The sequence below is a fragment of the Chaetodon trifascialis genome, chromosome 14, assembly GCF_039877785.1.
Source record: "Chaetodon trifascialis isolate fChaTrf1 chromosome 14, fChaTrf1.hap1, whole genome shotgun sequence".
Taxonomy (NCBI): domain Eukaryota; kingdom Metazoa; phylum Chordata; class Actinopteri; order Chaetodontiformes; family Chaetodontidae; genus Chaetodon; species Chaetodon trifascialis.
This window is the reverse complement of record NC_092069.1, coordinates 21,671,183-21,688,132: the sequence shown is the minus strand read 5'-3', so window position 1 is coordinate 21,688,132 and position 16,950 is coordinate 21,671,183. Positions and strand designations below refer to the sequence as shown.

At 44.5% G+C, this 16,950-nt stretch overlaps 2 protein-coding genes across 2 annotated transcripts in view; one reads left to right on the top strand and one right to left on the bottom strand.

The window, feature by feature from the left end:
• The window catches only part of slc25a21 (solute carrier family 25 member 21), a 92,740-nt gene extending 90,108 nt beyond the window's left edge, over window positions 1–2,632 (top strand). Inside the window, exons 10-11 of the mRNA XM_070979597.1 lie at window positions 777–829; window positions 1,166–2,632. Coding sequence (XP_070835698.1) covers window positions 777–829; window positions 1,166–1,227 — 115 coding nt within the window. The 3' untranslated portion in view covers window positions 1,228–2,632. The remainder of the gene's footprint in view (window positions 1–776; window positions 830–1,165) is intronic.
• A 3,231-nt stretch (window positions 2,633–5,863) lies between these two features.
• Window positions 5,864–14,271, bottom strand: pax9 (paired box 9). The gene is made up of 4 exons (XM_070980100.1): window positions 14,130–14,271; window positions 12,859–13,473; window positions 10,689–10,828; window positions 5,864–6,831 (listed from the first exon to the last, which is right to left on the bottom strand). Exons 1-4 carry the CDS (start codon window positions 14,131–14,133, stop codon window positions 6,577–6,579), a joined length of 1,014 nt encoding a protein of 337 aa, XP_070836201.1. The 5' UTR covers window positions 14,134–14,271; the 3' UTR covers window positions 5,864–6,576.
• Window positions 14,272–16,950: the final 2,679 nt, after the last annotated feature.

Sequence of the window (16,950 nt, the reverse complement as noted above, 5' to 3'; positions counted from 1 at the left end):
ACATTTCTGCAGTCTGTCAGTTGTACAGTAAATGTTAACATATTTTCAAGCCTCAGAGAATGACAGCTCTAAATGGAAGCTTCAAGGAAAGATGTATGTTATGTTAGCAATTGCCCCAGGCTTTCCACTTTCCCCCATGCAGCTCCGCTAGACAAGGGCCAGCGACATGTTTGTAGTTAGTGGACGCAGGAGCCTTGGGGGCGGCTGCAGGAGCGGCACTGAAACGTTGTCGTCGCAGGGGTGCGTGGAGGGTGCCCCCTCCGCCACATTCAGTCCCCTGCTCTAACACAACACAGTCCCAGCTAATTAGTGGTCCCTATGGGAGACGTCGTTAAGCAGACCCTAACGAGCCGCGCGGCGCTCCACGGGTCAATCTAATCAGACAGAGGGCCAGGGAGGAAGTGGGTCGAGCCTTATTAACGCCATCAGTGGCGGGGGCAGGGAGCGGGTGCAGGGAGCACGAGGCGGAGGCAGGCAGCCACCGATCACCTTGAATGCATTAAGGGGCAGGTCCTCGCCTCCGCTGGCCGTTAGACCCCAACTATGTACCTGACGGGGTGAGAGACAGGCAGGGCAGCAGACAGGCAAGAACTCGCCGCCACACTCCGGCTGAGACACACGTGCAAGTACAGACACACACACACACACGGCCTCCATAAGGCCTGCGTGGATAAAAATACAATCTTTAACTGTAATCTTGACTTGATTTACAGACTGTGACTGTTATAGTATTTTGTATATGAACATTATTAACATCCAGGGTTTTTTTCACTCAGGTACTTGGCACTATACAAGGGGCTGGTGCCCAAGATAATGAGGCTCGGACCAGGTAACGACAAAAAGCTCTTTATTCTGACATCAAAACTCTCCTTCTAATCACAATTTGTGACAGATGAAAAAAGCTTCAGTATGAACTCGACCTGATAGCTTTTGTTTGAATAATTGGTTTTTAGGTTTGTAAATAAACCAAAGTTGTTCATGCTAAATTCAGCTTTGCATGACTGTTTCCATTGTGTACTGGTCTTAATTTTCTAAACCATGTAATGTCTATCTACTAGAATTCAATATATTCCTGTGTGTTTCCCAGGAAGCCTCTAAATTAGCATTTCAAATCACTAAAACTCAGCTCCTATTGGTTGATTCACTCTCGTCTGTTGGATTGCAGGTGGGGCAGTGATGCTGCTGGTCTATGAATATGTGTCTGGATGGCTGCAGAGGAACTGGTAAAAAAAAACAACAACAACAACAACAAAGAAATTAAACCACCAGAGTGCCTTATGGATCGTGCCTCATTGCCAATAACGTCAACTGACTCCAGTAACGTCAAACCAAATTAGTTTTTATGTTTGTTTGTTTACCTTGAATGCACAATGCCGCTCTGCAAAAGACCAAAGCAGCCTTACAATGTATGTTCGAATTCAGCTTTCTGCAGGAAAAACTGCATCACCATGAAAGTCCGTTTCTCAGGAATTAAAAACAGCTGCAGTATTTGAAAATTGACAAATACATTTCTAATAGAAAACAGATTTTTAACTGTGGATAAGTAGGTTCTAAAGGCCACGAAAACCTATTTTCTCAATCAGCTTCTTACTATGAGCAATGGGCTCCAACATGAACACGATATTTTCTGCCAAATTTAGAACAGTTTTGGTTATTTCACACGAGAGATTTATGTATTTCGTGCTTCTTTCTGAGCTCGTCTCACTGGTTTAAAGTGGGCGGTGCTCAGTGGAGAAAAAAGTGATGTCACACATGTCTGCTCACCAATCAGGGTTTTTAACGAAATTTGAATGGAAGTCCTAAAGTCTGTTGCGGGGTTGTTTGCTTTTGTCGATCAAAAGTGAGCGAACCACAGGCGCACGGTCCTGATGAAGCAAATGTTGAGAGTTAAACTCTCACAGACGAATAATTAACAATGTTCTTTCATGAAGTCGCTTATCTGGTCATAAATACTTAGTTATAGAGAAATTCTAAAGCAAGCTTTAAGGTGCTTTAATGTTCAGTGTCACGTGAAATAAAAGTGAATGCAGGCTTAAGTGACAATCACAAAACTATACAGCACTTGAGTAGAGATGATCATCTGCACAGTACCTGTGATCTGACGGAACAAACTCATGCTGAGTTCACGAGTCGCTCTTCCTTAGACCACCTGAGCAGAACTCTGAGGGACTCATCCGTCTCTTATCGCTCATATGTTAAAATGAACTGCTCATTAAGGAGCAGCGTGTGGACTCGCTATAGCAGAGGAGTGACACACACATTTACTGTTTGTATTAATACGATTGCAAATATATACTGTGATCACGCCTGTAGCATTGAGCCATACTGTATATCTCTAATGACCAAACTGCCACAGCAGTGCCTAATAATTCTCAGTAGGAGTTATTGTGTGTAAGGGTTTCTGCTCATATGAAGGCCTGTTGTAGACCTTTTCAGATCTTTTTGCATGACTGACATTTTTATGTACCTCCTTTAAATTGGACTCATGTTAAATCTTTATTTTTCAAGCTTTTATAGGTAAGAAATTGTATAAACTTAGACTTCTTTTAATCTCAATCTTAAATGTTAGCATTTGTGAAAAAGGTACTTTCATGTATTGGTAACAAATAAAAAGGAAACATAAAAACTCTTCACTTGGTGCCTCAGTGTGTGTGTGTGTGTGTGTGTGTGTGTGTGTGTGTGTGTGTGTGTGTGAGTGAGTGAGTGAGTGCGTGCGTGTGAGAGTGTGGCTGCGTGTGTGTGCGACCTCTCACTGTAAGTCTGTGCAGCAGGAGACTGCAGAGGGTCTTCTCTGGGAGCATTTCAGCTTGGCCTTGCTATAAGCGTATCACCTTCCCTCAGTTTACCACTTCTTCGCCCTCCTCCTCCTCTTTCCTCCAGCAGAGCACTTTGTTGTTTGAGGACCTGTCAGCCGGTCGGAGAGCTTGTATCAGCCAGCCGAGCTCCAGCCTTTTCTCTGCCGGTGCCTGAGCGCAGCTTTAGTGCGAGCTAAAACAACAAGCTCAAGAAATGCAAATGTGGCTGCAGGAGCGGGGGGTTACCGCACACATTCTCTCCCTCCGCCATCTCTTACACAAATATGCTCTCACACACACACATGCAAACACACACACACCTGTTGCACAGGCTGCTCTGTGAGATAGTCATCTTAACCTCATGTGGTAGTAGCTTATAGTGAGCCACGTTGGCATTTGACAGTCGTCATTAATGTGGGAGTTTCTCTCTGCCAGAATGGAACGGCTCCTGGTTTTTCGCCCGGGGGGCCTGTGGTGATAGACTAACAACTGCGGCTTGCAGCCTGATGGAATAGAGTGCTTAACCTGTCCTTTCTTTAATGGAGTGCTGAATGTGTATGTTTGTTTCAGACCTGACAGCTTGTAGCGTGTGCAGCGTGTGTCGCTGGTAGCAACAGAGCCACCCTTCACCTGAATTCCCCGCACGCTGCGCTCATCATAAATCTCCAGCGGCAAAGTCCCCTTCTCCTCGTTTTCCTCACACCCCGTCCGTGTGTGCTCCTCATCCTCACCTGTAACGTGTCAATCCCACTGGCTCCGCTTTGACAGGCCTGCAATTTGGACATGGCTTCACCTGCCTTTCCCAATGCAGACGCGGTTAATGATTAAAATAGATTAAAATGTCCAGGATTTACACTACATGTGCTGGAAAAAGCAGTGATTCATGTGAGAGGGATGAACACGGGAGCCGCATGCGTACATACCAAAGAAGCGGAACCAGACATGTTGTGATTTTCCCAAGCCCAGTTGATTTTTTTTTTTCCCCCTTAATAAGAGGTTTTACTCACCTGTCTTGCTCAACGTGGCTGTTTTAGGGCATTAAGAAAACACTCTGGCTGTTGTCAGCTCCTTTTAAGAACTGTTCTCTGAGCAGGAACACGCATGAAGCCCTGTTCACCCGGTGCTGCAGACTCTGCTCTGTGTTACCCTGCAAATGGCTGTCTTGTTTCTGATTGCATGTGGAGAAGTAAAGATAACCATATGACACTGAAGTCAGACTCAACATCATTAATTATAAACACGTGTCTGACCCTATTTTTAAAACTACGCCTTTTAGACCCTCGCCTCCACAAAGCTGACCAACATTAGACTACAAGAGCATGGATTATTAGACTTTCGAGAAGCTGTTCCTCCTGTCTAGAAAACACACTGTTCTTATTTTTTAAATACTGGTGTCAATTAAGACGACCACATTTTAATTTTGTTGCATGAGTCAGAGGAGACTAACAAGACTGCGCTCAGTGCAGCTCAGTTGAAAGGAAAAGTTGTTTGGCCTTGTTGTTTGTAGGCTGAGGTATAAAAAAAAAAAAGAAAACAGCATCTAACGACTTTTTCATGCCACTCAGAGAGTTCACCATCATTTACTGTAGGCTACGTGATGGATGGTGGAGGGGGACGGGGTGGCCGCGAGGGCCGGCTGGTACGGCGAGCGTATGATCATCACGTCCCTGTGATGTGGTTCACGTACGGTCAAAGAAACACTAGGATCCCTGAGCAACGGTCCGTGACCACTGGATGCGGGGAAGAGTGCTTTCCAAGTCAAATCAGGCCCTGCGTGGGGAGGACTGTTGACACTGTCACACGGAGGGACTGTTTATGCTGTAACACAGGAGGAATGGAAACATGGGGCCGCAGCTAAGCCCAACCACCCTCTGAACCCTCAGCTGCAGGTAGTGCTATGTAAAAGAGCAGGTGAGCAGTTTTATCACGTTATTAATCTCCAACTTCACGTCCACGCTGCAGCCCAGTTTGCTTAAATCTCTGGTTTCCACTGCAGGGCTAGATAGGGCTTGCCAGACACACTCATAATTTATTACACTACATTTTCCCCCCTCAAAAATTTCAGAAAGTATTTTTGCATCATTTTGCAAACATGTCATTTGTCAGTTGGGCTGTGCGCTTTTCTTTTGTAATGAACATGTTGAGTTGGCCCTGACAAGCCCTGTTCGGCCCTTTTTGTGGCTGCCGAAGGTTCGCCTTTGGGTCAGATGTCTGATGACCTTGGAGACCGCAGGCCAATGAGTCTATTTGTGGCTCTCTGAATGCACGTGGACTCCACCTCACCCCGGGAGGCTGGGAGTCCCCGGCACGCACATCTGAATTTTAATGCAACAAGTCATGTTCTAATTTGCTGCGTCTTAGCTTAAATCCAACTGAAAAATTATTTATGGCACACAAGTGTTTAAAATTGTTGGAAATTATAATGCATGACATTAGACTCTCACTGTTATTTACAAAGGACAGTAGGGCTCTCAAAATCATACAACTCCCTCATGATGGATTTACAGAATTCATCCTTTTCTGTAAGAATAAAGTGTATTTTGGTAATACTACTGCATTTTATATCACTTTCAACATATGTGCTTTAGATGCCAAATTTCTTTTTAAAAAAATACGCAAAATATTTTGTAGGATTTCATATATTTAATTCCTTTAATCCTTGTATTCTTTTGCTGGCGAACTGATGTTCAGACATAAATGTTTCTGAATTTAGACGGGCCGTATTTATGTGGTGACAAACACCGTGTGCGCTCAAAGCATTTCTGATGTACTTTCCTAGTGAGCCGTGACACTTGCTAATAGAAAATACAGGCCTTGCATGAGCACGCACACTTTTCTTTTTCTTTTATGGAAAGCAGTTTCCTGCTCATGTAAAACAGGCCAGGAGGGCACAATACCTTGAATTTAGCTCTGATTAACATACAATTGAGGGAATATAAATATTTTTAGCCACGGTGGTGCATACTGGTGTCTATTATTGTAAGAATTAGAGGATTCCCCAAACAACCAGCAAACTCCAGTACCAGCCAAACAATTTAATAAGATACATTCAATTTCACTGTGCAACATTTGTCAATTAATGCTCTAGATTCCAACATAAGACCAATGCCAATTTTGTCTGAACGTGCGTGGAGATTCCCGTGCTGTCTCTAAGGCAAATTGCACTTCATTCAACGTACCTTAATCTAATAAATAAACTTCTCTCTGGAGCTCTTGCGCAGGCTACATTTTTAGAGAAGTGGGGGAAACGATGCTCCATAAGACAGTTGCTTTTATCAAAACATAGACAACAACACACAAAAAAAAAAAGCATACAAACATATAAAAACAAGAGCAATAATAAGCACCCTGAAACACTAATGCAAAGTTTTTTTCCCCTCTTCTCTGATTGCTTATTCATGAAGTTATACATTACCCCAATTTGCCCAAAGACATTTGCAGAAGTGTGCAGTAAAGAATCTGAGAGGAATTGTGTTGATGGATGGAGGAGCTGTCATACATCAGTCCTTCAGTACACCTGTCCTGCAAGTTCTTTCAGACAACGAGTTTGTAGTAAAAATTGACTGTTTACTCCTCGTGTGTCTTTGGTCTGACTGTGTGTAGCGAGGAGGAGGAGGAGGAGGAGGGGGTGACAGACAGAACGGCACAAATACGGGTCCCGGGGGCCGAGTCCTTCATAGAAAGGAGGCAGTGGAATGAAATGAAGCCACAGGGGACAGACTCAGTGTCTCCCGTCCTCGCCGTCTCCCCCTCCTCCTCCCATCAGTCTGTGGAGCTGGCTTCACAGCGCCGAGGCAGTGACCGGGTGGATGGCGTCACGGTTGGCTGTCATGCTCTTGAAGGCCAGAGGGGTGGCGATGTCACAGCTGTGGGGAGATAGAGCACTGCCACTGGCCGGCTGCCACGTGGGTCCGGTCACATAGGCCGAGGTGGTGGCGCTGTACCCCATGTAGGGTGACACTTGGGTGGGAGGGTGGTAGGGAGGGATGCTGGGCGCTGTGACAGAGCTGTTCACTGTGGGCAATCCATTCGGCGTCTGGAAACAAAGGAGAGGAAACAGAAGATTATTAGCAAGTGAAAGTCTGAAGGGTCAGTCATGGTTAGTGATTTTCATTCTTTTCCCTCCAGAATTTAAAAAAAAAAAAAAAGAGGAAATTATTTTCCACATACACATTCTTAAATCTGATCAGCTGACAGAGGCTTGAGAGGCAAAACCTCCATTTTCAGCTGCATTATTTGGTGAAGTGACCCCGGTGCAGGTAGACGCACACAGGCAGCTGAGCTCTAATGGGAAAAGGCTGAGGTGAGCTGCAGAGAGAGAGGGAAAGTGAAAGGAAAAGTGCTGCTGAATTAAAAGCAGCAGAAACTTAAATTCTAACTTCACAGCCACCACATAAAAAACCCATTTTCCCAATTCTGATGAAAGTATGAATGATCAATTATGCGCCCTCATGCCCCTGGAACATATTAAACATGTATTAAAACCATACATGCGTGATTGCCCGTCTATGTCTATGGGACTTGTTTTCTAGCCTAAAAGTGGACGTTCCTCCCCGGTGGTGGCGGCGGCGGTGATGTACCACGTCAGACGATGGGAGACGGGGCGGTTGGGGGCGCCACAAAACAGATGTCATGAGAGATTGAGAGTGAAAGGGCAGGAAGAGGGGAAATATGATAGAGAATGAGGCGAGCACAGGGTTCGAAGCATGAATGGGCTTTGCTTTTCTGGCACGGCGACAGGACTTAACTTGAGGAATTCACCATAGCATTTCAACAGGGAGGCCGAATTTCTGTTCCTGGGTGGTCTGCGACTACCGAGAATTATTTTTAAAATTTGGATCTTTTCTGTTTCTGTGACTTCTTTCGGTGGACTCGCTTGACTGGCAGAGTCACTGGCTCTTCTTTAAAATAGATGTGAAAAATTATACTGTGAGCTGACATATGTGGTGATTATAACACGTAACTATAGAGAGAACACTGGTTTGGTGTGTGTGTGCACGCGCTTGCGGGTGTGTGTGGGTCTGTGCTGGGTGACTGTGGGTGTCTGTCCGTGTTTGTGGGTGTGTGTGTGTGTGTGTGTGTGTGTGTGTGTGTGTGTGTGTGTGTGTGTGTGTGTGTGTGTGTGTGTCTTCACTCGGTTCAGTGATACTGAAGCTTATTTCACAAGCGGCCTTTTCAGCTGTGTTTTCTAAAATTTCATTTAAATCTTTTAGTCTCTTTGAACATTTTTTTTTTCAAAGACTATCACACACCTTCTGCTCATGAAAAGCACCATGTGCAACACACACACACAACTACAGCACAAATACACACATACAGTACGTACATAATGTATGTTGCATGCACTCATTCATACAGCTCATATACAAAAGAAAAGGAAACTCCCCCAGTGTGAAGAAATCAACTACAAGAACTAACTACAGCCTAATAAATTACCACAGACATGTGACACAAGTCAGCAAAATTTAAGCTTTACAAAGCGTGTTTTTATGGCAGATTGCATGCTTTAGGTGTACCTGTTATTTTGTCCACCCCTCCTCCACCACCCATTATCTCAGTGAATATAAAATAATACCAAACTTTAAATACATTTATCTTTGAATTTAGAGGTGTATTTAATATTGTGAATATTAAACACATTAAAATGTACATTTATTAAAATAAATGAACCTGCATAACAAAACACACACCTTGCATTTAAAAATTTTAAAAATAATTATTCCCTTCCTTTGACAATCAAAATATTTTCAGAATAATTACCTGCATTGGCGCCTTTTTTCTCAATTTGGTTATTGTTAATCACGTGTATGACCAGGATTGAACAGTGAACAATGAAAACACGGACGCCTTTCAGCCAAATGATCACAGCTCAAACGGATGAACGTGGTCACGCGCTGATCCCTTTGTTTATATTTCCATTAAATCATTAAGACGTTTGAATGTTCCAGCGCGCGCTAATCTGCCGCGAGCGAGATAAATCGATAAATATTAGTGGATGTGTAACGAAATGTTGTTAGAAAAATCAGTTTTACTGTTTTGTTCTGAAAGGTGAACGGAATCCGCTCCGAGCCGCCGCGCGCACTCAGCTCGCGATTTAACCTTAAATCTATTTTAATGATGCTCTTCTTCCTCTTTTTTCCCCCAGAGAAAAACCTGAGAGTCCCACGGGGTCATCCGCCGTCCAAGCAGCGCCTTTAGGCCCCATGTTACCAACCGCAGCCTTTGGCCTTAAAACACAAACCACTCACGTTTGACAAAAATGACCTTTAGACGTTTTCAGCGTCCCGGTTGGACTAACTCTGCACTGACAGTCAGCTTTATGGAAAATAATAGAAATATATAAAAATAAGCTGTAAGGAAAACATGACGATGGATTTGAGTTTTTGGACCTCTCGGCCACCGTCCCAGTCCGCTCCTCTCATGCCATCTGTGTGTTCTGTCTCTTCACAAACACAAACAGATCTATTTCCCATCAGACCCCAGCAGGCCGCCTGTGATGACGCCTGAGCGGCAGAGGGCTCATCCTCCAGCCGTTTGCTGGAACAGCGCGCGCTTCGCCATTCTTTGTTTTTCATGCAATAAACTGTGTAATTTATAGAGTTGTTATTTTCTGCATTTAACGGCTCACTTCTGTTTCTGTACAGTTGCTCAGCTAACCGCTCAGACAGTCGCTGCGTCCGCTTCGTGCAGCAGCTTCTCAGCGCTCCTGATCTCCAGCATCGGCCATCCCCCCCGATGAAGTGGCAAAATAAATTATGCGGCATGAAATTGTCTTTTTTTTTTAATGTCTGTAAGGCACGCACACCCTGTCAAAACAAGAAGAAACGAGCACGCATGCGCGCGCACATGGTGACATCATAGCCCTTCATTTGTCCCCCACTCTAGAAAACCAGGAATGGTCGCCTATAAAAATGCGTTACATAAACTTACTATAATTAGTTTGGAATAAAAAAAAAAAGTAGAGAAAAACAATGAAAATAATAATGTAAATTAATTTAAATCGAGGTCATGTTTTTTATTTCAGGAATTAGGCGCACGCGAGGTCTCATCTCAACATTAATTTTTTAAATCTGTATGTATCGTGTGTGAAATTCGGCGTGGATCAATGTATTAATCTCCATCCTGCTTTCTTTTGGATATGGCTATTTCCCGTCTGTTTATCGCCTTTAACTAACCAGTGCACAATAATTAATGTGTCGAAAGTTTAGGCCTGCACGACAGTTGTTTTAGACAAAATATCAGCCAATCAGCTGCTGTGTTTAAAACCCGAGTAAGACAAATTATGCAGTGGTCAGTGTTCCTTCCATGCAGTTCAATGTCTTGGCTCAAACCCTGCATGGACAACAGCACTAAACCGAGCCATTAAAATACTACAGGCCTGCGCTGGAATAATTCACCAGCAAACTGAAAACAGACTAGATTTTAGTTTTCTGGCTCTCTTTTATGACTCCAACCAGTTTCAGAGTGTTAAGCACGCCACGCTCAGTATCAAAAGCCCAACATACCAAGCTAGAAAACAAGAATCAAGAGAATAACTTGGCCCTCCAAAGCTCTTTGACCTCCTAATTATTAAATGATTTACACTCAGATGATTCATGAAAGCACTGACTGTGCAGCAGGGCCTACAGGAAGTGCACCTTGTTAAGACAAAATAAAAAAAAAAAAAAAAAGATATTATAAAAATGCACCATTACCAGCTAGCCAACAGAAGGAGCGCATTAATGCTGTGAAAGGGAAATGTCCAAGCCACAACATAATTATTATTATAAAATACTCATGACTTCAGTTGGATTAATAGCCTGATCGCCAGAAGCTTGGATACACTTTTCACTCGTGCTGCATTTTAGCTTACAAAAAAAAAAAAAAAAAGAGGAGAGGTGTCCGTTTTGTTACCTGTGTGTATTTTGCTTCAGGTTCTAAATGCGGTTTATCCACGCCATTGACTAGTGCAGAGCTTGCTGGAGGGAAATTAGTCCTGTTTATAGCGCTCCATTCTTCTAGTTTGGCGCTGGGAAAGGATGGACTGTCACTAACTGGGGGGGCAAAAGAGAAAGAGAGAAGAGAAGAGAGGAAAGTCAGAGAGGAGATTTTAAGATGAAAAGACCCGCACAGGCCGCTGCTCCTCATGCACCCATCAGGCGCAGGTTAGCCAGGTTGCACAAGACAATAAACCCTGTGACATTTTGCACTAAAGCGCGGCAGCGTGTCATTTTACGCACAGATAGCGCATAAATCCAGCGGCTGCCCTGTGCGTAAAGATTTAATAAAACGATATTTATCCTGATCAGTGAAACAAAAATAGCAGTTTTAGTAGTTAAAACAAAATTTACATAATCAGATACTGAGACAGTATTTTTCTCCCTAATTCTCCGCAGGTGAGATAATATCTTAAAATATAAGTTTGAGATATTTTCTTGTTTCAGTAATTTTTTTCAGCGCTTATAAACGTGATCAGGCCTTCAATTGTTCTGTTCAGGGCTTTGACTTAAAACACTGAGGGGGGAAAAAAGGTGAAATTATCTGTCATGTTTTTCACGTAAATGTGTTTTTGCCTGAATGAAGCTAAACGTTTTGCGTCCTCCCGGAGATTAGGTCGAGGCCCAGCTGAGGATGTGCAGGAGTGATGCGGCTCTCTGGTGGGTCAGGAGCCTTTTAGCCCACCAAAACGTCCCCCTGTCAGTGACAAATTAGATTTACTCTCACCGTCTCCCTCCTTTTGTGAGTGATGGATATTATGTTATACACAGTTCCCTGCGTTTACACTGGGAGAAGCAAGCCCACCAAAGTTATAACTCGATAAAGAGCTTTTTGAGAAGAATGCGTTTTGTACATATGGAAATAGTATTATGGATGTATGGAACTGAATTCACCCACAGCAACTGACTGTCTGCAGCTTTTCTATTTAAGTCAGTGTGTGTGTGAGCCCGCATGCGCGTCAAATTCAGCATAAACTCGAGTAAAATCAATAATAGTTCATGATAATAAGGCTGCACGTTTTGTCTAGATTCTTAGTTATTATTTACCATTTTCCATAAACTCCAAATCATTTTTTTTTTTTTTTTAAATAATCCGAGCGGTGAAATCACTTTGGTGCAAACGAGCTCTCACCTCACCAAATGTACTGTGAAACTTAGCATTCAAAAATCTGCCACAAACATCTGCTAATAATTTGGAAATGCATAAATTGTTTATAAAGGCAGCCTCTCAAAACATATTCCGCCCCTTGTGATTTCGCCTGGATATCTGCGTTACATTTGTCTTGTTTAGATTGCCCGGGTTATGGCTTTCGCATGGCGGTGGAAGTGGAGAGGAGCCCGGGCGCGTTTCTGCAATGGTAGCCATGAATCCTGACAGCAGGGCTGCTTGCAGTGGACTGACAGCGCTTCCCCTCCTGCCATTGGAAAACAAGCTCTCAGAAAATCCCTTTCACAACACCGAGCCGACCATTAACACTGATTTATGCCGGATCCTGTTTCACTGTTTCCAAAACAGTTGTGCTCTTGTTGAGTCCGAGCCAAACGTATCTGGGCCTACCTGCATGTCACACACATACGACAAACGCAACGGCACAAACGCATCTTTTCTGGTGAGCTGGAGCTTTAGTGCCAGCGTAAAATCTGCTCAGTGCGCAGCCCTGCACAAAATGTCTGGCTGCGAGTCATGGCAGACATTCAGCACACCTCATTCTGATGCACTTCAGCTCAGCGCCTTTCCCTCCGCTGTCCCTCTAATATTCCACATCCGCCTCTTAATTATTACTGCAAGCCGGACCATCTGTTTCTGAACTAACCTGCCTCTCTTTCAAATCAATATCAGCAGGCAGGTCAAACGGCATTTAAGCTCTCCCTCACTCCACAGAGGCCTGTAAGGTTAAAACGTCCCAACAGTTACTTTCGGAGGCCTATAAAGAACAATTAGAGTAACTCAGAGGGGAAAATAAATCCACTTTCTCTGTCAAACACGCACACACTCATTCGCACTCTTGCGCGCAAAACCCCTTCAAAAGTTGTTTAAATGTAGTGCAATAAACAAATGCAACCGCCCTCCATGCAGCCATGCTTACTTTGTTGCTCTGTAATAGACCGTATCCCCAGAATATCTGTCACAGAGTGCGAGGAAGGCCATATCCTGTGCATGGCCATGTGTCCGGGAAGGGTGGGCATGCCAGGGGGAGTGGGCACTTTGGATGTCGGGTATGAGTATAAGTGGTTGTAGGGTAACGTTGGTTGTGGCGGTGGGTGAGGCGCCTGCTTGCCCGACTCGTACTGGCTCTGCTGGGACAGATTCCCGATCTTGTTGCGGAGGATCCGACTGATGGAGCTGACGGAGGGCAGATTGAACTTGTCGCAAACCCCGTCGGCGAGTAGCCTGTCCCGGATCTCCCAGGCAAAAATCCCCGGGTCTCTCTGCTTGTATGTCCGTATGTGCTTGACCACGGTGGGTGTGGTGACCCGCGGCTTGCTGCCTCCGATGGCCCCCGGGAGGATGGAGCCGGTCTCGTTGTAGCGGGCCAGGATCTTGCTCACGCAGCCGTGGGAGACGCGCAGCTGCCTGCTGATGTCACAGGGTCGAATCCCGAGCTGGGCCAGCTCCACTATCCTGAGCCGGATGGCGTTGGGGAGCGGCCTGCCGTTCACGAAAACTCCACCGAGTTGGTTCACCTCACCGAAGGCTGGCTCTGGTGTCAAAAACAAACACACAGAAAGGCAGAACAATGAAAGAGCGATGAGGCAACCAGACCAAGGCCCACCACAGGCTGCTTCCACCCGGGTTACACCACATGCATGTAAGGCCTGATATTTCTCACCAAACACGCAGCTGTACGCAACCAAATACGGCAAAGATGTTCAATGTTAAATTGTGTTTTTAATCCACTTCCTCCAAGTTTTAGTCATTTGTGAGATGATTGTGTAACCAAAACTTTCTTGTGTTTTTATAGTGGATTTTTAAAAAATACCGTTACGCAAAGGCGCATTATTTTAAGCATTTAGTGTTTTCGTCAAAGAAGATTTCACTCTAAAAAATCAGTCTATCGCTCTGAGTTATGCAGAACGTTAAGGTGAAAAGCACCAACCTAAAGCTGACTGATAGCTGTCGTGCACGCAGGCTAAACCTCACACGGATGCGCAGCGCTCAATGCCAGAACTCATGCGTAACTGACACATGTAATAATTCAGTCTGCTGCTTTCCTCCCGCTGGATAAACAGCTAAACAGACGCGCCAAAACACACCAGACAGACACCATCTCGCTATACGTTTTCCCCACATTGCAGTTGGATCGTTCGCTGCATCCCGGACAAGAAAAAAAAACATCCGATCCAACTTTGAACTCACCCATCGTGTTAAAGCCGCAAATGAAGAATACGGTGTCCGGTTCGTGCCTCCTGCGTGGATCCTGCTCCGCGTCCAGCGTGTCCACCGTCCAAAACCGCGTCCAAGAAAATCTTCTTGTGCGATAAGGAACAAGAGGGACAAAATTCTCGATCTGTTTCCTGGAGGCGCTGGAGACAGGCTTACATTTCAATCTGTCGAAATCAGGAGGCTGGACTTCCAACGCTTCTCCCCCGCTGATTGGCTCGGATCTCCAATAGACTTAGGAGATTGCTCAGAGCCGCGTTGCTATTGGTCCAAAAGTTTGACATGACAAGTCCGTAGAGATCCCCCCCCCAGTCCTCCTCCTCGTCCTGCTCTCTCCCATCAGAAAGCAAAGCTGGGGATATACCACCATGAATGCGTTTGTTATCCCCACAGATAGGGTGAGTATAACGTACTATCAAGATTTTGGAGCAGATCTGCAGCAGTGCAGCAGCGATGAGGCGCGAAGTAAAAAAGATCAAGAGTAAAAATCTCCAGTGGGTGACCATCACAAGAAGCATCACCTGAAAAATATATTTCTCTTCATGAAAACACACGCACACTTATGCAATTAAAACTCCAATGTGACGTCTAATTCACTTAATATGTCAGCTTTGTTTTTAGAACAAAGAAAACACCTTTCAAAGTAAAGCACCGCTCGTGCTCTGCTGAGGAACAGAAAGGTGGAAAAGCTGAGTTTGGGTGTCTTCACGCTCCACCACACCAGCCTCCATCTCAGCCTTTCAAATGGCATCATTAAGGAAATGGGAGGAAATGAATGATTGGTTTGGAGTAATGTACCTGGCTGGGTGATGTCTCTCAGTGCGTTTGCGGATTATCACGCTTTTTCCTCGTTTGTTGCCCATGTTTTTTTTTTGTTGTTGTTTTTTTTTTTACTCTCCTTTACGCATCAAGCATCGACTGCTGCTCTTTGTAAAACACGCCAAAAACAATTCCTTCGCGGGGGTGTTTTGCCGAAAATGAGGCGACCATGTTTAACCTTTGGAAAGAATCTGTCCGGTCATGCAGCTTGAAAATAAACCTGCGCCAGATTTATCTCTGGTGCCAAATTTGAATTAAAATTTATGTGATTTATTTGGATGTGTGTGTATTAAACGAACATTACACTTTGAGGTGTCGTTTTAACTCAATAATATTCACTTGTCCATTTCAAACTAAGTGAGTTTGATTTGCATTAAGCTTTGCACCGGATAGGCCAAATGCTGATCCTCTTTTTGCCAGTTTTGCACAGCAAGCTTTGACGCATTCAGAGCTCTTAAATGATAAAGAAATTCCCCTTTTATGTCTTAACCTTTCCATAATTACCGCTCAGACTCAACGCTTGCAGACTTCTATCTATAAAGGGATTATTTCTAGTTTTACCACCTCTGCGTGCATGCACAGAAACCCCACTTGCAAGCAATAAGAAAGATTTGCTGCTTCCCGACACGAGAAACAAACACGCGCCATAACTTTGCGCCTTCGCTCTCTGCCCATTTTGACACATGCTTTGGGTTTTCTCGTGTCATATTTTTGAAAAGGCCACGGCGCACGGCTGACCTTCATCTCTGCACAACCTGAAGGGGATCAACGTGCATGGGGACATCAAACGGCGCTCCTGTACAGCCGCGCAATTAGGAATATTGTTGAAAAGCTGTGCTTACATTAAACACCGACGCGTCTGTAAGGGGCCAAAATGTACACAAAGTGTTGCTCAGCATTTGTCTCAGCACGCACAGCTCTGCGGGCTGGATACTGGAGAGGAAACGTGCGATACCTGTGTGGTTTTTTGTTTAATTTTCCCACCTTTTCAGGAGGGCACAAATCTCTGAAATTACACATTTGACAACGTGCGCTGTGACGCTACAAGTCTCTTAAACGGGCCTTTTAGGGAGGCGTAAATTACCGCTTTTCTGGAGATGTTTCTGTTTACATGAAGGGTAATTTACAAAAAGACGACCAACTGGGGGTCTTAATTTTTTCTTATCTTTTTCTTCTTATTATTTTTTTTATTTCTAATTTATCACCTCACGCCCCCACCTGCCCACCCTGCTCAGCTCAGGCCTCTAACGCGTCAAGGATAATGTTGACCGTGTGGAAACGCGCTCTGCTTGTTTCCACTGAGGTTCCTCCGGTGGCTGAAATAACAAAAGGTCAGCAGTGAGGGATCAAAGGTCTCCTCGGAGCTGCTCCACCGGCAGCGTTTTTACACTGAGGCGGACCACCTTTTTCCTTTCTTTTCTTTTTTTTTCTGTGATATGATGGATGTCCACCTGAGGACGCGAGAGCCACATCACTGGTTTTAATGGCGCATGTGTTTATCTGAATAATGACATCACAACAACTGGAAAATATCAACAGGAAATTACAGGTCGAAAAAATAATTGCAGATTGTTGAAAGAATTATTTGAACTTCCCATGGAGTCAAACAAAGGATGTGATTATTACACTCTACACTATTATTATTATTATTTTTGTGCGTCAACATTTAAAGCGCATATCCACGGCAGTTAATTGGGATTTCCAGGCTCTACGTGGCAGCTCTCAAGCCCAAACTCGTCCACGTCGAGCTGAATTGTTCAAACTGGCCGTGAAGGCAACGCATCACTTGTCTGACAAATTGTGTGAGGATGCACTCAAAGCTCCGACGGTCGCTCTCAGCAGGAGACGGAGCGGCGTGTTCCCTCATCTCACGCGTGTTTCTGCGCACGATAATGATTAGCAGAGGATTTCAGATGAAGGCATCAAAAATATAATGAAAGCAAATTATGCTTTTGTCTGTAGAAGTGCGTTTTTGGCG